The 25,640-nt window shown below is 33.8% G+C and overlaps 3 protein-coding genes across 8 annotated transcripts in view; 1 reads left to right on the top strand and 2 right to left on the bottom strand.

The window, feature by feature from the left end:
* LOC144429987 (uncharacterized protein C3orf26 homolog) overlaps positions 1–25,640 on the top strand; it is a 50,054-nt gene that overhangs the window by 2,264 nt on the left and 22,150 nt on the right. The gene's annotated exons all lie outside the window — the stretch shown is intronic.
* LOC120347163 (uncharacterized) lies at positions 234–6,727 on the bottom strand. The gene is made up of 13 exons (XM_039417037.2): positions 6,493–6,727; positions 6,110–6,185; positions 5,577–5,691; positions 5,362–5,505; positions 4,713–4,899; positions 3,730–3,911; positions 3,430–3,570; positions 2,931–3,055; positions 2,482–2,622; positions 2,299–2,408; positions 1,713–1,836; positions 1,200–1,343; positions 234–757 (listed from the first exon to the last, which is right to left on the bottom strand). Exons 1-13 carry the CDS (start codon positions 6,609–6,611, stop codon positions 536–538), a joined length of 1,830 nt encoding a protein of 609 aa, XP_039272971.2. The 5' UTR covers positions 6,612–6,727; the 3' UTR covers positions 234–535.
* On the bottom strand, positions 7,819–23,954 carry LOC120347135 (uncharacterized). Of its 4 annotated transcripts, none has more exons than XM_039416998.2 (18): positions 23,852–23,954; positions 17,651–17,735; positions 15,792–16,032; positions 14,672–14,789; positions 14,102–14,246; positions 13,916–14,013; positions 13,516–13,647; positions 13,195–13,353; positions 12,795–12,986; positions 12,284–12,499; positions 11,723–11,914; positions 11,331–11,489; positions 10,848–10,997; positions 10,575–10,667; positions 10,134–10,427; positions 9,635–9,929; positions 9,241–9,350; positions 7,819–8,385 (listed from the first exon to the last, which is right to left on the bottom strand). In XM_039416998.2, the coding sequence occupies exons 3-18, from the start codon at positions 15,971–15,973 to the stop codon at positions 8,251–8,253; spliced, it is 2,670 nt and encodes an 889-aa protein (XP_039272932.2). In that variant the 5' UTR covers positions 15,974–16,032; positions 17,651–17,735; positions 23,852–23,954; the 3' UTR covers positions 7,819–8,250. The 4 variants fall into 4 exon arrangements, with proteins under 4 accessions (XP_039272932.2, XP_039272929.2, XP_077974363.1 ...); XM_039416995.2 differs by lacking the exon at positions 23,852–23,954 and adding an exon at positions 18,257–18,529; XM_078118237.1 differs by lacking the exon at positions 23,852–23,954 and adding an exon at positions 18,257–18,529 and having other exon boundaries at positions 9,638–9,929.

The following is a 25,640-nucleotide window of genomic DNA, read 5'->3' as shown; positions in this document are numbered from 1 at the left end:
TTGAACCCTTCAATCTGTGACTGTTTAACTAGAAACTAAACTATCTGTGAATACTCATGAATAAGTATGGAAGAAACATGGATGGTATTTATATCTTGATGTTGATAAGTTTTTTGAAATATACCAAAAAGTGAATTGAATTGAAAATGGCAAATAATTTTGCCAAAAGAATTCCCATAAACTATTATGAATTACCGGTAATGAATATCATCCACTTTAATTATCATCAATATCATTCGACAATTTGACAACTTTTGAATTCTTTTTTGTCTTTATTCATGTTGAAAAACATTCTTTTCACGCTGTTCACAACTCATGTGTTAACAAATTTATACACTGTAGTTTTAATCAGTTGAAAAAACAAAACTTTTTTTAAAATGTTTAGAAATGTTACTTTCATAGTATAAGAGACAGTTATTTAATAGGTATTGGTTTAATCATGCTCTCTCAATTCTCCGTGGTTTTTGTTTCTTTGTTAGATTTAAAATCAAACTTTGTTGCACTACTTAGACTTTCATTTGTGAAAGAAATATTGTTATGGTGATATATTGTCTCCTAACTTATTCATGCCATATCGCATGTCATTTGCTGGACCCAGTTTCTTGCTAGAAATGTAATGCTGCTCCAGGTTTATCATTTTGTCGTGGAATGGTTTTTTCTTGTTCAATGATAGTTTCGCCATATTTCCTTCTTGGAAGGAGTTTATCACAAAGACTGCTCTAGGTTGTCTTCTTGCCCATGAAAGTGCAAGGCAGGCCTGTCATATAAAATCTTTCATTAATATTTGCATTTGTAATAGATATCAGTGCACAATCTATCAAAAATATATATTAAAGCCAGAAAGAGTACTCATATATCATCTAGCATTAGTTGAAATGCTTTTTCCTCATCTTCAGTAGTTGACAGAAGGCTGGTTTACCGATTTCTAATGCTATTTTTGTTATATTCAATTCAGAGTTGTTATTTGAACTACCGTATATACTGTTTAAACTAGTGCAATATCTTCAGTTGCTTTGGGCAGATTCAAACTTATGTGATGTTTTCAGTCATACATTTTGCAATCAGTATGACTTTAATTGAGTTCGACAACAGGTTGGTGGAAATATTTTTGGGCAACGGCCTGATATTACTGCATATGAAATATATGCTCATTCGGATATCCTGTAATGTAGAAACATTGTATAAAATTTCTTTCTTACCTCTACCAACTCACTATCTTGATGGCATCGAAAAGTTTTTAACATAGAACTTCTATCCAAAATATCTTTGATATGATCACAGTGATTGTTTTCAACATTCATAAATTTGTATAGCACTCCAGTAGAAGATGAGCCAACATAAATCTTAAAACAAAATTATGATGTTTATCAAAATGCAACGATATTGCAAATGGTAACTTGTATTCATAATTAATTTTTTATCCAACTTGTATACGTTTTTATAGATTTAACTTGTGAAAGTTTCTGATACTATTTTTCCTTATTGTGTATATTTTAGAATTGACTTCAAAAAGACGGCTAAATAACAATTTTCTTTTATAAAGAACGATCTGTTTTATATATTTGTTTTTTGGTTAATTGAGTACCTCATTATGTAGTTATTTTAGTTTTAAAACCACTGTATGTATTGTTATGCTATATTCACTAAAGGAAACCCGATTCACTATTATTTGTAGTGTTCATATCGAAGATGGATAACATGCTTGCTTTTACCTGATGACTGCATGGTATCCTACTTTCCTTAGGGAAGTTTCCTTCTGCCATTGTAATGTCTTTAATTACGACCAAATAAACGGAGTATAGAGCATATGTGTGATCGCCATGCTTGAATTTAGTCCTTGTAAAAATAGTTCATTTTTGATTTGGAAAAATCGTGCAGTATAATAAATAACAGCGAATATTTTTTTTTGCACTCGCGATTAAACTAATAGGAAAAGGTACTAGTAAATAAAATTACACTGGCTAATACAATTTTGCAATTGGGTAATGGGTTATTGTACGTTGGTGCATCACACCTCTGCGCTTTTCATCACACCTCTGATTACTCTGTTGGCTTCCTCCACTAACTATTGTACATGCATATAGAACGAATAATTGGTTAACCATTCACATTCCCAACATACATGATTACTAGATGCAAGGCCACAATTGTCATATGATTAGGTCCTTCATTATTGGTTTCGTTTTCCAGAATGAGTAAATGCTATTCTTATCAATTTGAAAAAATATCTTCTAAAGCGAGTTAATATTTAATCACACTTGTAAAATAGTTAATATTGTCACAAAATTTTTAACTAACCTGTTTGGTGATTTAAGATGTGCACTTAATTTGGGACATTCTGTAATCCATATTGGAAATGCTGTCTCTCGAGTCTCAAGGGATTTTGTGTCTGGGTCATATTCCGTCACCTAAATTTCAGGAACAGATAACAAATATTCTTGTACACCTACAGTTTCAGTTTAATAGAATTTGGTATAGTACCTGCCATTTTTCACCTTCTTCTGACTCCAACTTGCTGTAAATAGGTGGAATAAGTTCCTCTTGTCTAACTTGATGGGATAGCATTGCCTTGATGACGTCACATTTTTCTGCGATTATGGAAAGCACTATGGATTTTCTCATCTGAAAACAAATTAAAATGATTATATAGCTACATGATGACCCGAGGTCATTTGGAACATATTTTAGAGAAACATAACTTCTATGGAAAGCATCCTATATTACTGAAATTTTGAGTACAATCATACACAAATAGCAGTTTGAGTGTATAATAAAAAAATTTAATTTTCATGGAAGTGATACAGAAATTTATGGGTTCTGTTTTTTTGGGTCACCTTGTATTTTGTTTAACTGAAAATAATATAAAAGTGATACATAAAATAACTCCCCTTCAATTAATTATTCTTGCCATGGTCACAGTCAATACCTACTTCATATGTTGGTGACTGTTTCAGCATATAGACATGATTCAGCGGTGGAAGTCCAGTCTCTGTTCCCCATTTTATCCAAAGTTCATTAGCTTGCAGAACCTTTATTAGTTGATCTGTTTCTGATGCTATAAATAATGTCATTTAGTTTTATCACATCTTGCAGTCTTTCTCTCACAACAATAATGTGAATCTGGTACATCACTGAAATCAATTGTCTTTTTTTATATATTGTATTCAATAATATCTCAATTGTTATCTTCAGTTCAGTTTAGGCATTATGTGAATTTGTTTTGATGCTGACATATTGTTTCCATTCCATAATACACAAAACTCTTGAAAAACATCTCAATTTTTTTTCTTGTTTCCATTAATTCAGGGTTTCCCTAATCCTAATTTTAATAAGTCCATGTTTGTAATTTTAACTGCGTTTATAAGTTTACTAAGATTCTTTTTAAAAATTCACATGAAACTGCATCATGTTGATGTAATCATTTGTTACCTGCATTCTGTAAAATACTTTGAGCGTGGTATGGACTGACAATTGTTTCATTTTTTGCTGCCCTCAAGGTAATGACAATTTCTGCAAAGGTGTGAATTAAAGCATCTAATTTTGCAGTCACTCGCTGATATGCAATTGAAGCTAAAATATAAAAATCATGGAAAACATTTAAAAAAAAAGTTCAATGAAAAATTTCAATCGAATTTTGATTTGAAGTCTTTCCTTCTCCTCTCAGGGTAATACCTTATTGTGAGAGTTTCATTTTACAACTATAGGATTTTGTAATGAAAAGCAACTCACGCGGTCCAGGTATTGTGAACAGCCGTAGTAGTTTTTCTCTCAATTGTGACTTACTCTCACAATTGTGAAAATCAACCAGGTACATTGTGTCATTTTCTTCCTCTTCGTTATGTAGTTCAGGTGGTTGCAAACTTAGATGAATTTTCCTCAAAATGTCACTCATTGGAGCTTTATCACCAGTCCTAGAAAAATTTATTAGCGATGAATATTGAATAATGAAAAGCTCATTATTTATTAAAGCTTTTAGCTTGCGGTTTATCAAAAAATTAATATTAGGTGAAATCGGCATGGCATTTTTTTAGTTTTTTGTAGAGATTGTGTATTTTTTTAGCATGATTAACTGCCATATAATACAGAGTGTTCATAAAATCGTGTATTAAATTAGGTAAAGAGCTTCGATGTGTTTTATGCAAAAGGTGTAAAAAAATAAGAAATTGAATAAACTATGATTAAAATAAAACAAATCTGGTTAGGATATATTGAAAACTAAATTTTGATTGTAAAAGGACTTTATTTACACCTGGGTATTTCAGATATAAAAACTAATATCGAAAAGTTGGTTTGAATAAGCACAAATTTAGATGCTTACATCAACTTCGAAATCATACCTACACGAAATTAGATTTTTTTTTTCTGAAATCTTGATATATTGATTAGACTTGTGATGACTATAAATTAGTTTTATCTCCAACCAATCCTGGCCGATACATTGATTCATATTAATTTGTTATTACAATAGTGTGTTGTGTACATCTTATTTGAATATAAAACTTTGTATACCTATGAAAGACAATGACTAATACTGATCAATGAGACTTTGAAAAATTGATTAGGAGATTTGCATCTAGGTACATTGTAATGTTGAATTCTGCGAGGCGATAAAGAACTCTTCTTATAGAGAACAATTAATTTGAAAATCTTTTGTTACACTAATGCTCACTGGCTTGATGCTTAAGAAACTTGCAGTCACTGCATGTTTTTACCTGAGATGTGTTCTCAAATCTGCTATTTCTGGGGCATTGCTATTTGTACTCATGATTCTTCCATAAAATTTGTTCACTGTCCTTTGAATCTCTTTCATTTCCATTACAAAATTTGAACCTTTTCCTTGAGCCACTCCATAAATTGCAGTTTCTATTTTGAAGCCTGACTTTTTATTAACAACTGCATCTGGAAGATGATTTATTATATATGTAAAAAGTTTATCATTATTAGATATTTCCTTATATCAGTGTACTTGGTAAATCATACTCAACAGAGAAAAAAGTGACATTGTTCAAGTATAATGAAGATGTTGAATTTCAAGAATTTGATGCCCCTACAAAAAGGATAAATACATCTTGATCTTGGCGCAATTCTGCACCCTAGGCCTAACCAACCTATCAATATTTTCAGCAAAACGCCATCTGTACTTTATCTAACTGAAAATATTTATTTTCATTATGAGTATGGTGTCCACGTCAACGGATTAGAATCAACAGCCTGAGTTTATATCGTACTCCACTTTTGAAGTAGTATATCACAGGTCCAGGTATCTACCCATCGCAGTGACATTTAAATGAGTTACGGACTCCCTGCCACTTTTACACAATGTTCTAATATTAGAATACTTATACAATATAATATTCTCACATGTTGGGTGATTCTGTGTATCTTCAGAAGAGATTGAAAGAGGTGGATTTGCTGTTTGTGGTATGGATGTGCTTTTGTGCATTTGTATTGAAGAATTGACAGATTGTGGCATACTTGCTATTTCCTCAGGTGACAAGTAGATATCTGAACGTGGGAATGCAAAATATATTAGCTGAAGTATGCTGACAGTGTTTGAATGTAGCTACAATATGTACCTTCATCTTCCTGGATAACTGGTTGCACCAATATATTTGTTTGTGTTCTTGGTCTTGGCCCCATTTCTGATACTGTGTTTTCCTGGTCAGGGACTCTTCTATTGCCCTTACGATTCTGAGTGAAATTTTCATACAAAGTTTTTGATAAATACCAAAACTTGGATTTCGAATTTACATGGAATACGAATGGTCTTGTTGTAACATTGGGATTTTGATCCAATAATGATACCAAAAGCCTTCCTTATTAGTCAGATTATTTCAACTTTGAATGGGTTGTTAGTGTGGCCTCATTCTTAGCTATTGTTTATTAAAATTTCCATGGATGTTGCAATTGTTATCCGTTATATTATTTTTGTTAATCTAGTTTTGACCATACTTTCTTGAAGTTCTGATCAACAACACCCAGCGTTTTTGGACATTCTGTACTAGTTATCTGAGTTTGTTTGGTTACTTCACATGGAAACCATAACCTAAAATATCTGTTAGATGACCCCCTATTTTTTTTGATATATGCTTTTTCTAATGAAACTCACCTTTGTATATAACGAATGGCGTAGGAGCTTGTTCACTTTTTCATAATCACTTTCATATGGCTTCTGTTTTGTTAAACTGCAATCAACAAGTAAGGTTTTCCAGTTAGTTTAATAGACTTATCGTATTTTTAGAAAGCTTAAACATTTTTTTATTCGATAGAGCAGGGTCACAAAATCATTTTTGCATTGTTTGCGGGCCACAATAATGCCAAAAATAGGTAAACAGTGCAATGGCAAACAAACCCTTTTATTGTGCAAACACATAGTTATCAGACATATAGCCATCCCAGGCTAATAGAATCCGCATTCGAATGCGACGCGGGCCACATGTGGCGTGGGTTTGGAACACCCTGCGATAGAGGCTTTAAAAAGATATTTCTCACCTGACTCTGTCATCAGGATTTGAAGAGTGATACCTTCTTAGGGTTAAATCAGGCCTTGGTGCTACGGGGGGTGCATCCGATGATGAGTATGCATGTGATCGTGGAACTACGTGATCCATATTCCCATATTTTAGTTATAATCTGAAGGATCCCAAAGTACTGGAATGTTAACTATCAATCTATTTCAAGCATGCTGTATTCGGGACTTATTTGAACGAAAGAATATTGTGGTTTTAAACATTGCATGTCATTACTTCTACCAGTTCAGCTTGTAATCCCACCCTATGAACGTTGTATTCATAGATTAACCATGCGTTTGGATCATGTTTGAAGGAAGTCTTTAGTAGTATATCAAGATTTTGCCATTATCTATTAGAAGTCACATAGATCTATCTCATTGTGCCCATAAGTCATAATACTAATATGACTCTATATATTACAGTATTATGTACTCAGAAAGCTTTTGACAAGCAAGTTTTTACTGTTATTGTTCTTTCCAATTTGTCTCACAGTGATTCAGTTTCATATTACTTCCAATTATGCAATTCTAAATTATTATGAAATTTCATGCCTTGTATAGTCTTAAATACAGAATAGTCTCCACATACCACTGACACTTGTTGTGAGACGTGATGTATGAGACAGCAAAATACTTCTCATGTATATAATCGCATTACCCTCTATTTTGCAACTTCTGTAATACTGAAGCAAAATATTCTCACTGGGTGAAATTGTTATTTATCTGAAGCCCAAGTTTAGTATAGGTAATTAGCTCACATTTTTCAAATTTTATAGCGCGCTTGGCCTTTCATGATGTTATTGTAGTTACCATTCTACTTTTTCCATTACATATTCTATATTTTCCCGTCCTTCACTGCATTTAAATATGCCAGGCCTATTTAAAATGATCTCTTTCTAAATTATTCCCACTGATTTACATGAAGCCTCAACAATTAATATGCATGCCAAAGTATTGTATTAAAAACAAAACTACAGTACTCAACTGCGTTGGCTTCGTAGAGGAAAAGGAAGAAGTGACTCATAGGTTGGTGCTCATCTACTACCACACAGTATATTATTAGCTGATGCTACTTCCTTTTCTTTCATGGCTGATGCTATGATTATCCTCATAGTTCAAAACAGTAATTGTGGGAAATGAAGTACGTGCTGTGAGGAAAATGAGAATGCGCAATTGGGGATTTTCAGTCAAGCTTACATGGAATGCCATTATGAAGTGAAGCTTTATTGTACTTATATTCTAACTACACAATCATTCACTGCTAATCTCATTGACAGTGACTCTTTATACAAAGCACATGTACTGAACTCATTTTGCTGAGGCATTTTTATTTCAATGTATATTATTTACACAAGTGCAATTGGTGATTATGAAACGAAAGCAGAAAATAAAAATCGAAGAAATAAATAGTATACAATAAATGATTGTTTGCCAACCTATTGAGATTGAACACATATTGACAATGACTCAAAATAAGATATCTCATTGAAATATCTGACATGTGATAATAAGGCACCATTAGCACTGTACATATAATATAACAAATTGATAGAAGTAAAATGTGTATGTGCCACAAAGTATTTAAAGACAACAATAATGACAAATGATAAAATATAGTTTTATTTTTGAAATAGGTTTGCAATACGATGTTTTCTCTGAACTAAAAAAATATTTGGCAAGTTCAAAACTTGAAACAATTCAATATATAAATAGTATGATGGCACTTCACTGTTATTTTGCTATTTTGGCTGCCCATTTTTTCTGTAATTCACTGAAGTCCCTTTGAACTTGGAAGGTTCTGAAAGATTTTGAAACGTTTGGCTGCTTCGGAATTTTGGTATTCTTGTTGGTGACATTGAGTCCTTTGGTGTTACCTAAAAATACAGATCACATGAGGGCATCCAAGTTTTCATTTTCTCATAATTTGCGTAAGATTATATTGTGTTTGGAACATAAAACTTGACTAATCATATCACATTCACATACAGCATGCATCTTGTTATTCTAGTTCCTTTTAAAGGGAAAATATTGGGACAAGTTTCTATCTATCAAATTGGTTCTTCAGTAATTGATTTAAATTTTTTCTCAAATAATACTAAAATAAAATTACTAAATAAAAAATGTGCATGGACTACAAACACCGTATATTATTCTCTAATCCAAGAGATATTTTGGAATAAATTTGTATTTGAAAAATTGCTTAATTTCACAAGTTGTTGTTATTATCACCAGTATCAATGGTACTTACAACTTAGAGTCATATTAATATTTATTATTTGAAACTTCCCTAATGCTGTCATATTAACATGTGTGCTACATTTGCTTGAACATATTGTTTATTGTTTGCATTCAATGATTACTTCCGTTAATGCTAAGATATTACAATCTGAGCTACATTTACACACCCTTATAAATATTACTCAGTGTTTCAATTGACTATTTTATCTGTTTAGCATTGGGTTATTGAGATGATTTGTAGCAAGCTACTTACTTTTCCAATATCGCTCAATAAAAATTGTATGTAATAAAATATAAAAGCAATATTTGGCTGTATGACATAAAAGGATTTACGGTAATGGTAATGACAATATGTATATATAACACATGCAAAGTACATGCAAGATGACAAACAAGAGTAATACTAAGGATTTTGACAATCAAATAATAATAGTAAGTAGTAAACATGGACTTTTGTACGAAACGTTGATTGGTGACAGTGGTCTAAATACCTGCTTCCCGCTTTCCCTTGTTTTAGATAGATTTCTTGATCTAATAATTTTTGGTGAAGATGGTATTGAACTTTTTGATTTGGTTTGAACTTGTTTGTATTTTGCTGCATCTTGTTGGGTGAATGTAAAATGATTTTAGCAACACACAATGCTTTTGCCCGACTAATTCTGTCATATGGCCAAGCAATGATATGTACCACACACAATGTGCTTTGTCATCTTGACTTGGGCTAAAATAGTATGATGCTACCTATCTTTCATAGTATCAATCAATGATCAAAAAATCGAATTATTCACTCAGCGTTTAGCACAGGATCAAATTTAAAAAATATGTTGTTATCTATAGGTTAAACCCAAACTTCCATGCAAGCTAATCTGTGGCATATATACATACTTGTTGTAGGTTTGCTTGTTGACTCAGCTATCGATGCGATATTTTCATTGGCAGTTGTTTTAACTGGTGCTCCAGTATCCACATATTTTTTAGCTTTCATGGTTGTAGTGTTTTTGCTGTGCTCAGATTTTATGGATGAGACATCCTGTAATGATTTGTTTTCCACTGGTGTTGGAGGGATCTCTGCTTTAAGTTGCGAAGGTGGTGGTTTCTTTGTAACCCGAAAATTTGCTGGGGCCACTTTACTACTTCTTGTCAAAGATGATACAGGTGATATTGGTGGCCTGCTGTTCATCTATGAAAATATAAATATATCTAAAGTTAAACTATATCATGAAAGACCCCACTTTAAATGATTTTGCAAACAGTTGCAGATTGCTTTGTTTTTATTTGTGACTCAAGCATCATACCTCTCATAAATTAAAATGAATCTTTTGAGAGGCAGGCTCTCTAATAGATTTAAGATGTGGAACACCCCATGAAAAAGTACTGTTCTTACTTTTGTGATTGAAAATGCTGGTTTGCTCTGTGAAATGTCGGACCCAACAAACACTTTTGCAGTGGGTAATTTTGCAGTAGTTTGCGCTCTCCTAAGAGAGTTGGATTTGACAGTGTCTTGAGTTGGGGCGACAGACTTCTGATTTTCAATTTCTTGTTTTTTATCTGATAATGTCCTGTCTTCTGTTTGTGTGCATACTGCTGTGACTGATATGCCCTTCAGGTTACAATTATTGTTGGTTTGTTTGAATTTTGATAAGTCCTTCTTCAGATCTTCACAAGCTTTTGCTTTTATCTGTGGTATTAATTATGTATCGAATGAGGTGCCAGTGATTGTATATTATGCTAATTTCCTACTCATTTTTAAAGGCATGACTTTTATGGATATTCAATATTCTAATAACGGCTCAAGCATATATATATATATGGTTTGTATACTTACAAGCAGTTGCTTTGTTAATTCCTCACATCTCTCCTCTGTTTCATGTAATTTATGTACCATGTCCACAAGGTCGAAAGATGTGTCATGTACAGCCTAAAAAGTACCATGAATTTAAATAGTAGTAGTCATATCAATGGCAATTTAGTTGTTTAATAATGAAAAGTGTCATTTGCAAGCTTCCAACAACCATTATTGAATTCATCTTTTAGTACGTGATTATAGAAACGTCTTGGGAATAAATTCTATCCGAAATATTTATGAAAACATTTTCACCTTCTTCTGTTTTGGAGCCGGAGCTTCTCTCAACAATGTTATTTTTTTCTCTTTTTCTTCATTTTCAATTTCTAGCTCATCAAGTCGTGTTTTTAACATGATTACTTGTCGTCTCAGTCTATCATTTGCTTCTTCTGCTTGTGATTGTTTCTAAACGAATATTCAAAAAAATGTTGCTCTCTATCTATTAGAAGAATTCTTAACAGTGTTAACACTCAAAGTGCATCAGCTTCACATCATTCTTACAGTAATCTCATGTCACTTAGTATTACTTTTTAGTAAACTACAAAATTATATCCAAATTTAAAATGCCACATTAATAAAATCAGATAATATCATGTCAGGGAATACAAAAAATATTTGCTTTATCGACTTGTGACACCAGTCACAAAAACTACAGAAAATTGTGATTCGTATGTTTCACATAGGTGAGTAATTACGACAAAGAACATTGTAAAGATATTAGCCAATGCATTCCCTCACCTTTGATGACATTTGTTTTAATTTTTCTTCTGCTTCTTTCAACTTGTCTTGTATTGGGACAAATTGACTTGAAAATTTCATCTTTTCTTGGCCAAGCTCCTCTCTCAACTTTAGCACCTTTTTGCTTTCGTTGATAAACTTTTCAGTAATTTCTGTTACCTGGAAATGATGAATTCATTAAATGATAATATCTGAGCAAGCCAGCTTTGTCATAATTGTGTTGCTTCTATATTCATTTTTCTCTGGCCACGTTGACTTAATTTCTTGAAATCTGGGGTCCATATTTAATTCCATACAGATATTATATGATTTAAGCTTGTGTGTATCATCACTTTGTAGTAAATTTACGCTTTCAATACATTTATCTCATAAACAGCTCTCGAACCACAAACCTTTTCCTTGTCTGCTTTGCCCTCATTCTTAAACTGCAAATTCTTTTCAATCAGGAATTTGACTTGGTCATCCACACATTTTTTATCCCCTTGAAGCAGGATTATTTTCTCTTTCATTTTCTTCATTTTCTCTTCACTTTCTTGCATGATACTCTCATATTGGTCCAGATCAGTCATTCTTGCTTTCATTTTCTGGAAAAGGATAAAAAAAATTCTGTCAACTGTCGGCTGTGTAAGTATTGGGCAGCAAATTAGAAGATGATTCCTTAGTGAGCAGAATCTTTCTTCAACAAAGTTGTATTTAGCAGATATAGTAGTTGAATATTTTTTTACAATATCATAGTTAGTATCAACCAATATAACAGGCTAGTTTTTGGCTTGGGTATTTAAAAGATAAAGGGGGAAAGCATATATCAAGCTAGTATGAATTTGGCCTTTGAAAGGAACATGCTGTGGTGTCATTCTTATAAGTTATAAATGCTTGTAGCACAAAGTCGAAAAATCTTTATAACACATACTGGCAGAATTAAAGATTAATAATCCTTATTGTCAGTGTTTTACCTGCAAGTGCTGCTTCATATCATTTGATTTCCTTTTTTCAAAATCAAATTTCAACTGCAATTCATCAAATCTAAAATCAGTGTCTTCAATACTTCTTTGGAGATCTTTTTGTACTTTAACTTGCGCTTGCAAGGTTTTTAGCTGGGATCGCAAACTTCTAGTAAGTGTTACTTCTTCTTCTAACTTTATGCGAATATCCTTGCAGTCTTCTTGGGCCTAAAATCAAGGGTAAGCTAAATAGAAGTACCCTGACTCTTAATTTAAAAACACGTGTCTGAGTGATTCCTTGTCTAGAATTTAGTGTGTAAAATACGTGACACAGGGATTTGCTACCGGTTTTGCCTAAAAGCAATTAGTAGATTGTTTACTCACACACAATGAACAAATAATTGGAAATAATATCGATTTATTTCTATTTGATGGTCGCAATCTTATAGTAACTTATCATTCAAAAAATTTATCATATTTAAAGAGATTCAACCAACATAAAATATACAAGCAATGTAGGTACCTGAGTGTATATCATTTCACCTTCTTCCATGTCTTTGACTCTTTGCCTAAGAAGCTCGACTTCCTCTAACAGTAAATCATGTTCCTCATCTTTTTCCAATTTTTCATGAATCCTCCAAAGCTGATCATCTGTTTTTTGTAGATTTCTCTGAACTGTTTTCAGTTTTTTCAATTGTACTGTAAGAGCATTCACCTGAGAAGGAACAAAATGTAACCATTCGTCCCAATCCTATTCTTTAGAAATTTAACATGGTGTTCATCCAGAATGGTGATGATTTATTTTGGTTTATGACAGTTTGTCCAAGCTAATGTACGCAGGTGCTTTATGTAATTTTTTTTCGTAATTCAATGATATTTACAGGTTTCTTATTTTCTTCGCTAGGTAAATAACTAACAATTACCTTTTCCTCTAGTTGAAGGTTCTTCTGTTTCTCTTCCTCTAACTTGGCATTGATATCTTCCTGACTTTCGAAAAATTTGTTACTCTGAGTTTCAAGGTCATTTTCCAGTTGTATAGCATGCTCTCTCTCAGCATTTATGTCTGTCTCGGATTCTTTGCACTGGAATATGTTGTTGCCAGATCAGGTCAAAAGTATACGAGTATCCTAGGTAAAGCTAGTATTTAATTGGATGAGATTTCCTTTACCATTTCTTGTTTCACAATAAATAAATCATCTGTTCAAACAGTCTGAAAACATATTGCTATTCGTATTATGCAATACCTTTATTTCTGATTCTTTGAGTCGTCTCTCTAAATCTGTTATTTGTTTTTTGTGTTCTGCTAGTTCGGAGACTTGGTGTTGTCGTTCCTCCACAAGTACCAGTGAAAGTGATTTTAACTTTGCCAATTCATCCTGTGTAGGTGTAAACAATCAACAAACTTTGTGATTCGGGTGTATTATTTGTGATTAAAATTGAGAATAAGAGTAATAGGATCATCAACGTTAAAGGCATCAAACTTGTACATGCAATCATTGTTAAGGCATTAGTGTATTATTGGAATATTGTTATTGGAATCTGAACTGTTTCAATCTGCGTCTTGTTTTATTAATTTATGACCCGCAAGTTTGCTGGATGATGAAGATGTTCAAATGTTAAAAAGTGCATGTATTCCTTTCATACCTTGTTTGACTTCAATTTGCGACTAGCTTCAATTTCTCTGTTTTCAGATATTTCTTTTTCTTTGTCAAGAGCAATTTTAAGTCGTTCTCTTTCTTCCTCTGTAATTACAAAATGAAATTTTGTGAGAATTGTCTTCACTGTTCAATCCACTCAGCTTCTGAAGTACATAATTTTCTAATAATTTACCTAGTAAGTTTACAAAGTCATCAGATTTGATCATATAATCTTGGTGTTTCTTTTTCTCATCAGTTATCTCAACTGCTAACCGTTGGTTTGCTTGTTCAGCTGCAAGAAGCGCTTGTTTTAGTTTTTTATACGAGTCCTTTTGATGCTGAAATGTTAAAAAGGATGATCAGCTAATGTATTTTACCAATAGTACCGAATATAAAATGCATAAAACCTAACAAACTTTATATCATACATACGGCCTAAAAAGTGTTCCGATCATTTTGCTAGGCGAAATGTCTAAGCATTGGGCACACACTCACTATTGCACCTTTGTTTACCCTTTCGTGTGATCTCATTTTTGAGGTTTATACCATGCTAGAGTAACTTGACTGATTGAAATCGTTGGATAGTTTCATAACTAAGGGTGGCTTACTGCTTCTTCATTTATATACTATGCATATTAAAGAGAAGAGATTTTTCCATGATGGCCTCAATAACATGAACACAATTCTGGGTTTTATTCTGTGATTATTTTTTTATATATTGATTACTCTCACCAGTATAAATATTTTATTTTATGTGAGCTACCTGTATTATCTTCTGAAGATTCTCTTTTGTTTGTTCTGCAACATGATCGTTTGTAGTTGCATCTAGTGATGCTGCATCTCTTTGTAACGCTTGAAGAGGCATGTTACTTAGACCATATCTGTGAATAAACCATCATTTGAATAAATACTTCATCACAATTTTTATAAGCGACTTGAAAATGACATAGAAATTTGCAATAAGTGATACATCAGTGATGTCGGCTCGAAAATATAAGTCAAGATTAAATGATCTTATATCAGATATACTATATTATCTGACATACTTTACAATATGCTCAATATGAATGAGCATAATTGCTCAAATTTTCAGGCTTTTCATCAACGTAATTGATTATAGTACTGTATTTGTAACCTTCTCTAGCAATAAATGCTACTATTGTAGTTGCCCCTTCACTTTCTCCTAAATATAAACTTCCTAACTACCCCTACCACTTCAAGCATGGTGTAAACGGATGGAATATCGGCCATCTGGTTTGAAAGGCAGTCACATAAATATTTCTTATGTTCTTGATATGTCCCAAGAGGTTTTCTTACGACGTCACATGGGATAACTGGCATTCCATGCCAAGAAAGATTTATCAACCTAATAAAATTTTCTAATTCATTTTTGATGAAAATTTATACTATTTATACTAATTATTCCATCACCCATTACTCACCCACAAATAAGTCATGATAAGAAAGGAATCATTTATGATCTGATATCTATAACGCTTGGTCGCAAAGTACAACTTCTAAGCAAAAAGCAGGTGCATGCTATTGTCAACAAAGGCGGCACAATATTTTTCATGTTCATATAGTTTTTTTCAATCGTTATTGTGTGTTTAACTGGAATAGTTTATTATAGTAAGATGCTTTGAATGTTGGGTCGTTCTTTTCCTCGACACAATACACAACTTATAAATATAAATTTGAAAATAAATATAATGTGATCGTTTTGAATTACTTATCAGGTTTTGTAAAATCCCTGTTTGTTTTTGACCATTCGATTATGTTTGTATCTTTTGCGTTCATTTTGGTACGTGACATTTTGGTAGTAATGAATTTTATATCTGTCAGATGTGATTGTCGTGACTTTATAAAACAGCGGCAAGTTTTACCTTTCTTGTATTGCTGGATTGTTTGGTCTTTCTGATTTTAATATTTCAATAACTTCATCTCGTGCTTGCAGTTCTCCTTCGAATACGCTCAGAAGTTTCAGCAACTCTTCTCTGCTCAAATTAATATTAGGTTCGGGAACAGAGGTTGATGGAGGCATGTTTGAGTTCAAAGCACTTGTCATTACTTCTTGCCTTACACCGTTCAGAGTACCCGATCGACCATTACCCGGCGGTTGTCTTCCTGTAATGTAGTTACGTTAGTAATTAGAGTAAAATGTTAAGACGTTACAGATACTGCATTCGTGATAGTAAATACTTGGTATATTGTATATATACTCTTGACTGTTTGGTAATGGAAGATAAATTGATTTTGGAAAGTAGCATCGCGATTTTGTTCCTTCATTTATTTGGGATCGAATGTAAACAGAGTTTCCCATTTTTTTGTTAGTATCCAGTTTACTATAACTATCATCGCCGATAAAATTGGGCATTTTAATTTTCATCACTTTATATTCACCCGCAATTCTGAATGGTTTCTTCAAATTATTTGTAAACAAACATCAATCATTTCATATCGCCGAATGGCTCAATAATTTGAAATACACGTAAACGTAATGATACTGTATCAGATATTTCAAATTTGTCTGCCTGTTTCCTACGAAAGCTGGTCTTTGTAACCTAATAGAGGGCGTAAGGACTGGGACTAATTAAATTTCTAATTACTACTACATATTGCAAACTATGGTCTTAGTTATATACCACGTCTCATGCGATTTGATAAGAGAAAGTTAGTTATATAAGCAGCTAAGACCCCGTGGGATTACAGTCATATCAACTTTTGAGCTATGAATGTGACATCACCGCTATTATAGCTTTTGACATTTCGTCTGTTTTATCCTGATAATCTATAGAAAGAGGTCACTGTGTTGATTTTATATGGGTCATAATAGCTAAGAAGTTGCTTTTTTACCATCCGCCAAATTGTGTTGTCTGGGAAAACTTATAGATTCAGTTTTTATACACTTTATGGTTCTTATTTGTATGAACCTCGCACCAGTGCTACAGTGGCGAAAGTTTTTATGACGTAAGAACTGCAAATAATTTGTACTGGTACGTCAAAGAAATTGGTAAAAATGATCCATAGCAGCATAAACACGATTTGCCCCGTTATACCAAAAATACTTACAGTTCTCAATATCGCGAATCCTCGAGGGAATGTGCTGTTGCAAGAATTGGGGCCATTGCTATGCTTTAAACTCACGCCGATCTTTCAGCTATTTGGGATCGATAATATTGTAACATAAACACACCACCAAATTTCACCAGGTTTCCAACTTTTGCATATTTCTACTGTGAAACTTCTCGGGATAATATCATCCAGGGTAGAAGTAAGCTAATTTATAAATTACCAAGATAAACGTGGTTTTAAAACTCAATATTATATTGTACGTTTATAAACCTTATCAGTGACGTGACTTTAATCGATTCCCATACCGATCATGCAAAGTCAATTTACGACTATGGTTGTAGAGTAAGAGTGAAGTAACGTCTGAACTTCCAATTGTGGGTTGACCGAAATTTTGTATCCGGAATTAAAATTAATTGACTTTCAACCCTGATGCGGAAAATACTGTTTAGGCCATGATAATCCGTAGGTTTTATGTGCTTTTTGGTTTCATCCTGAAATTCAGACTCCACAGTGTTCAAAATTTTGACGTCGAATCACAACTCATTGATATTCGAAAATATTCATTCTCTGTTCCAATTACCGACAGAAAACCGTTAAACTCCGACGCTATAGCCCTTTGTACCGTAAATAAGTTTATAATAAACGTAATACAGAGGGGATGGGTTCGTACCTGTTACGTTACTTCTGTGTCTGTTTTTCTTCACTGTCCCTGTACCATCCACAGGATGTCTATGCGCTTGATATATCGATGGACTCTGAAAAACAAATAAATCGACTACATATATTTTTTATCGAGCATATTGCTACAATCAAGCTACAAGCGCACCAAATTGCGCTCCACGTCTGTTTGACAAAAGTTCATTAAACTTCGAATAACCGTAAATGATATTATAGGAATCAAAAATTCCTATTTTTTAAGTTGTAGGATAAAATGAAGTCCTAACTTAAAATCAGTAAAATGCGATGGTTCCATTACATTTGAACCCACGTACATTTGGACCCGTAATTTGAACTCACGACAATTGCACCTATGGAATTTTTTTTTACCGATATTTGAACCCATACTAACCCTAACCCATGGATTTTAGCACCCTCATATAGATTGATACCGCGGATATACGGGTGCAAATGTACGGTCACCAAATGCGATATTTTATCAGTAATCCGATTGGTATCAAATAATACAAGATGTAGATGCCTTCTTCTTGATTACAATCTAAAGAATATTCTTTTCGACAGATAAATATTTCTAGGGTTCATAATTCAATATTCCTACCACAAAATCCAACTGGACGTTATATTTATTTTCAACCATCTTGACCGAAGCGTATTTTCTTTTGTTACTTTGTACAAAATATCAAATATATGAATCCGGTTTAATCCTGTATTAAGTTCTTATTCCTATCTAATTATGGTAACATCCTGCTTTGTATGCATGAAAAGTTGTAACAAATAAAAAAGAAGTCAATGATTAAGTACACTATTCGGTAATATGACACTTATTTAAGTGTCATATTTGTTCAAAATTTCTTTAATCTCTCGCTTATAATTACTCCGCTTATTATTATTCTATTTCACCCCAAACGCCTGTCCATGATATATGTGAAATGAACTTTTTGAATTTAGTTTTATTGATATTTGTTGACGACACATCCAAAATTTACAAAACTAAGTCTATAGCGCTTTTCACTCTCACGCTTACACAAATTGGTTGGTAACGGACTCCGATGACAACATGGTCGTATCGTTACTACCAGATTTCCCTACACTCCCCCTTAAAATTTCCGGCACCCGCCTAATTTTCAGGTAACGTAACGGAACGGAACGTAAATAAAAATGTATTTGAATATTCAAAAAGGGGCTCATATGCCGGTGAAGTTTATCAGTCGAACGCATTTTATAAGTTACAAATAGTTACATCACTAATTCCAAAATATCTACCACCGCCTAAATTTGAAAACACCTCCCCTAACCTCCCCCCCTTCCTAAAATAAAAAGCTGGGGGACATACTGGTTACCACCTAGTCCACATGACAATTTGCTTTCAATCATCTTTTTTTTTGCTCAAAAAATTATCACTTCAGCTCTTTTCGTTTTCTGCTTGAAAGCAAATGACCTCTTTCTTCCTCTATTAATTAACTCAAACTTGACCCACTCATCGCGACTTATAAGTTTTATCTAAGTTCTACATTGTAGATTTGTTTGCATTTTGGCTGCCTATAAGGAAACTCTGTTTCTTTAAGAATGTGCGGTCACGTATCCTCCAAAATACTCTACTCGTCATCGATGCCTTGCCGCGGCGCATTCCATTTAGATTCCTTATGCTCCGTGGCTTACTCCTATTTCTCTAATGATCGTTTATTGAACTTCCTAATGCTCGCTTGTTCGTGGCGTAACAGGCAAGTTTATTATTGGAACCCACCTCGACGGCCAACAACTAACAACTGCGCCACACGACACTCTCGCGCTTGAGATATCCCATTCCCAAATACACTGCCTACCAAGCCGCCAATGTTAACTGTTATCGTACGATAAGACTATAATATAAACCTACTTGCCCACAGATTTATAAATAAAATTCGTTTACGCCGGGTCATGCAAGATTAAGAATGGATATTAGCTTGATTTATGAGTGATTCACACATGATATAATGATCGTTTATTGACGGAGAATCAATCGTTTTCGACTTGCATGTATATTATCAAGAAATGACAGGGCTTAATATGAGTTGAACATAGATTACCAATAAATCACTTAAGGCGCCGTGACTTCATTTGCAAAGTTGTTGTATCGAGTAGCAGAGTTAATACGAAATCCACGTTTATTATTTAATTGCTGAAAATGTCTTTTTGTAAAATATTTTTCCAAACGCGCCGCCTCTTTTTCTTACTCAGTCCATATCTTTGTGTTATAGAAGCATAACCCACTGGTGGTTCCCAATCTTTTTCGAAATAATCCTCGCCTATTTTGAATCCTCCCTCAGAATGCATGAAAACTGAGTTACCATTTATTGATCCGTTTAAATGGATCATTTGCTAGTAATATGCGCAACTCGCACTCTGACTTTATACACTTTGATAGTTTGAAATCGTTATCCATACATATCTGTATAATGTATTATTGTAAAACTAAACAATTGAACGATATAAGCAATACAACACACAAATACATAGTAAAATTTCTTCCACGGAACAATAACATTCCTCAATGGGAAAAATACCTCCTCTGTTGGGTAACGCTGCCATATACATTTGTATGAAATAAACGGTGCTCCAGAAGTGTGTTTACCAATATGGAGGTAACTACTTTTTATCGAGCGTACTTTACATCAAGTTGTGTAAAGGGACTGAACCTATGAGCAGGGGAATATTTACTTGGCTAACACAGACAGTCCCCGGACTCGTAATAGAACTGAAATAAGGGGAATCGGAATAAAATTATGGCCTAACCCTAATCTGGTACACACACTACGGGAGTACCGGATAAACTACTTTTTGACAAAATACCCACAGTAATATTCCTTATGCAAATAAAAGTCTCTTCTTCAAAATATTTAATTGTACGTTATCTAATTTAGCCACTTGCTTGCATTCAGTATGTTTTAGCTGGTAGATGAATTGAACGGCTCGATCACAAAAAAACACTAAACATCATTCCGCGAACAATCATTTTATTCGTTGACAGTTTTGACCCTAATATTCATGTTTCCTGTCTCAAATTGGCCTCCGTTGTTTACAACATTTGAATGCTTTTACGACTTCCACGCAATGAATAAATAATTCCTTGTGAAGTCGAAACTACAAATGAATGCCACATGCTATGTTTATTACTATTTTCATGTGTTAAGTAATGAGAGCTTTGCCAGCGGGATTCTAGTTCTTCCCCTTTTAACTGCTTTGCAGTGAAAAAAGTCCGCATATTTTACTATCGTAAGCTAGTAAATGGGCGCTCCAGAACTGCGTGTGTGTACCAATATGGAGGTAACTAATTTTGTTCGCCTACTTTACATCAAGTTGTAAGGGACTGAAGCCTATGGGCAGGGGTATATGCACTTGGTTAACACAGACAGTCACCGAACTCGTAATAGAACTAAAATAAGAAAAATCGGAATAAATATAATATGGCCTAACCTTAACCTGGCACACACACTACGAGAGTACCAGTAAATGTGGACTACGGCTACATGCTAAGGGAATCGCTAAAAAATGATGAATGTGTTGCTTTCATCCCTTTCTCTCCAAACATGGCTCCGGGTTATACTTCAGCACTAGCATTTCTATTGTTGAATTCAATGCTCTGTGTTCTACTAAATTTGACAATATAATTACTGTACATCGATAGCAGCTTTACATGGACAACTATTGTTTCTCTGCCTTGTCTTTTCCGATTTACGTAAGTACGAGGGAAAAAAGTCAAAAAACAATGCAAAGTTCGTAACTCTAAATACTAACTTTGAATACTAAAATAAATTTTCAAATGAATATTTACCGAAATGAATCTATTTTATCTATGTCGAAGTATAAAATATAATCGGATGTAAATGATCGACTACGAAATGCGCAGGAATTGTGCATAGATACGTGTACGTGATTCGACCATCCTTTCTATTAATTTAATGGCGCTCCAGAGTCCAGAACTATGTGTACCAATATGGAGGTAACTACTTTTGTTCGCCTATTTCACATCAAGTTGTGTAAAGGGACTGAAAGCTATGGACGGGGGGATATTCACTTGGCCAACACAGACAGTCCCCGAACTCGTAATAGAACTAAAATAAGGAAAATCGGAATAAAATTATGACCTAACCTTTACCTGGTACACATACTTCGGAAGTACAAATTTATTTTATGAACAACCATGCGCATTAGTGTATAACAGTGTTTCTCGAAATGTTCCTTCGAGGAAACCTTCACCGGATACCACTTTCCATTATTTATAGTAAATTGACTGCAATTCGCTTTTTTTTACTGTAATGTATACATTTTTTCGCCTTCGTTTGTTGGCTTTTTTAATTTTTGAACGTGGTCACTGGCGGTTACAATAACTGACGGAAACGCGTTGAACGCAAAACTAGAGATTTTTATAAAAGAGCAGTGGAAAAGGACTACATATAATGAAAGTTTGAGAACCACCATAATTAACCAAGTCCAAATTTCTTAGTTCATTTCATTCTTGCTATTGTAAGGCCTATTTCCTCAGTGTCACCCTATCGTATTAAGAATTAGCAGAGTATTCCATTCGGTATCATATTTACAAATTATTTAATAATTCATGTATTTAGCATTCTACTTGCGTTCGCATTGCGTGGTCGTGTGCTCTACTCAGTCATGATGCCAAAAATGACATACGGTCGTAGATGGATGAACGCAAAAAAGTATTTATTTACTTTTGTATACGCATAGTGTATTTTCATACGTATAAGGGAAGCATTATGCATACACACAGAGAGAGCACATATATATACACACACAGAGAGAGAAAGTATGGGGCCCGGAACTGAACCCTGCATTACACCAACACAACAACGCCTAGCGCCCGCAAATAACATATTATATCGCATAACATTTTTGATGTTCTCAACTTCTGAAAAGCAATACTAGTTTCTATCAACGATTACTAATTCCATTCAAACAACCTCCTTGTTATATACATACAATAATATACTAAGATTTTTACACAATACTAGCCTACTTTCCTTGCACAATACTGACGCACCAAAGGCAATGGATAGTATCAACGCAGTGGGTTTTGTCCCATCCCAGCGCCCTTGGAGGCTATTATAGAGTCGTATGTTTCATTGTGATGTCAGTTTTGTAATATAACTTCACATTTGCAACTGCAAGAGAAACTAAGACATTCCTTTTGGTAGGCCTGTCTTGACATAATAACTTTTTAAATTTTAAATATTGCGCCCCCCAACCCGATAAAAACCTATCCCTCGGTTTAATTTTCATCGAATTTCTATTCCCATATGAAATTTATTTCCCTCCTTGTCTACCTATTACAATATCACTCAGACAGACTAATGCAATACAACCTCGACCTTGAAGCATTAGACGTCCTTCCCTACGGATTTATCATGCTGTCAATTGCATTAATTATGCATGCATTTTCGACGCCAGATTTATTTACAACCCCTAACGATACTTGCACTTGCTTCGGCATTTCTTAATTGGCCGAAATGGAATATGTTTCTAAAGCTGTATAGTTGTAAGTATGTACGATTTATCATATTTTTATTAAATAAAAGGCCGAACTACTCGCCGTTCGCGCTTGTGATTAATCAAGAAATGTTTTAGCCCAGGATCACTAAAAACTTATTCTTTTTCGAGGTGAATTTGACACAATGTAATGCTTTTTTCATTTAGGCTGGAAACTTTTAAACACAAACAACGCTTTACGTGAACATTGTACTTGGTTGGCTGCACACGTCTTGTGAGCTACCCTTAAAATCAAAACCTCCTGTCAAATGGCAACCCGATATACCTTCTACGGATGAGTCCATTCAAATGTCGATTGGAACTATATAACCAACCCCTATACTCAATCTAACCCGTGTCTCGATGCTTATATTCAAATAGAAATTCGTTCTCCTAACAACGGGCTCGTAATAATCTAATTCAACAAACTTCTCGCGAAGCTCTTTCTGTAAAAGCTAAATTTAACATGCATCAGTATGTTATACATGTTGCTTTCAACAGCCACACTTTCCAGTACCCAATGGTTGATAACCACGAAATAATTTTAACCTAGTTTTTCTATCCCTGAGTGTGAGAGTTCAAACAATAAATAAATCTAATATGCATAAATATTCATGATGAACTATAATAACGATATAACGATACGTATAAACACACCTAGTTTACTTACATTTTTGTATTATTATCCTCCCTTCGATTTCTTCCAAACCTTTCTGGGTGAGCGAACCAGCTGAAACAGTCGACTTAAGAAATCTTTACTTAGCCTATAATCTGTTGAGTGAACATAATTGAATTTGCATTATTTTGGAAGTAAAAAATTGAAACCATGCTATGGTGATATATACTAGAAATTAAAGATTCACTGCAACATTGTCTCGAATCTATGTGGTGGTGGTGACTATCTAGACTAGTTTCTATAACAGAGCCAGGGGCATAAGTGTTGAGGTTGAGTCTTTGGAATGTGGCCATGTGAACCGCTGTTCTGCATTTATAATCTAGCCATACATGTGCACATGAACACTGAATAGATCACATGAAGTCGTTTTGGAACCGCTCCGCCAAGTACGAATGAATTTTAAAGCGTTTCGTCTTAAAAAAAAATCAATCGATTGATTTTGTGTACCACCTAACCTAACTATCGGAGATTCAATTTCGTGTGACCCGCCAAGTGTACTCGCACATGTGTGGTGACAAGTCGAATGCATTGCCCCAGTGATGAATACAGGCAAAGATTGGGAAAATTTACTGAATTTTTTATTTAGTAGTCGTCCTGCTGCTTCTCATTAGTCTGATATGACGTCAATAGAGTCTCCTCCCCCACCAAACATCGACTGATACGAAGATAAAAAGATTTCACGAATGCTGTATGCCTGCTTAATTTTGTTTGAACTGATTACTGTTATTGGTGTAAAAGTTGTTTTGTAATTTCAGATTGCTATTTTTTGTCAAATTTGTGCTTGTCACAAGAATTGTTACCCAATTAATCAAATTAGAACACTGAAATGTAATCGCGAGAGATCATTTTAGAATAACTTTTCTAATATGAATATTTTCATACCCTAATATAAGAGGTTATTTCAAAAATAAGTTCTTCTACTTTGACAATAGATGTACGAAATAAACAGGTGGTTCCGCCCAGACAAACGACCTTTTATGTCAAATACAATTGATTTTTTTTCCCAACGATAAATTTATTACACCGGCAAGCAACACGAAATTCCCCCGATGCATATATTTTATTCAATAATAACACTTTCAAAAGTATTAATAAAGTCTTATAGAATTATGCAGTAACTTCTGATAATCAAAAATTCAAAACAGATTTCTCAGATTCAAGTCAAGCTCACTGTACATTGTATACCTCGGATAACTTCGACAGCGACTTACGTCTGTAAGATATTATTAGCTATCGGTGGCTTCTTTTATCTAGCCTTGTTCGGAGCAAACGGCACGAGTAAGCGTTGTATAATGTCATTATACAAAAAGCCTACGATATCTGAAGATTTGTAGGAATCTACTATTTTAACATTAAATGCATTCAAAGGGTAGTTGTTCACTAGAAAATACACTGTAAACTCTCAACTAGTAGGAGCTGTAATGATTCTAGCCTAGACAAAAGCAGGATGTTTTACACTCAAACCTGACCCAGCATAAAGTGATTTTATCACTATTCTTTGCGATATTCTCTGCTTATATTGCATACAATAACGTTGTTCTGTTGGTGCTTGAGTATTAGGTTGTGTGTATGATATGACGCATTCCGCAGACTTTACTTTACGTTAATCCATATGTATAGCGTGATCAATACTGTAAGGGAAATGATTCATATTTATTGAATTTTGAAGTATTTTAAGTTTGGTTTTGCTATAACCAAACGTGGTTTTTAAGAGGATGCACTAGTTGTGATCCATTAGCGTAAAATTTCAGTTAAATTTGGTATTTTTTTTACTATAGTGTAC

This window comes from Styela clava, chromosome 11 (genome assembly GCF_964204865.1).
Source record: "Styela clava chromosome 11, kaStyClav1.hap1.2, whole genome shotgun sequence".
NCBI lineage: Eukaryota > Metazoa > Chordata > Ascidiacea > Stolidobranchia > Styelidae > Styela > Styela clava.
Note: the sequence above shows the minus strand (reverse complement) of the source record. Positions and strands in the feature narration are given on the sequence as shown.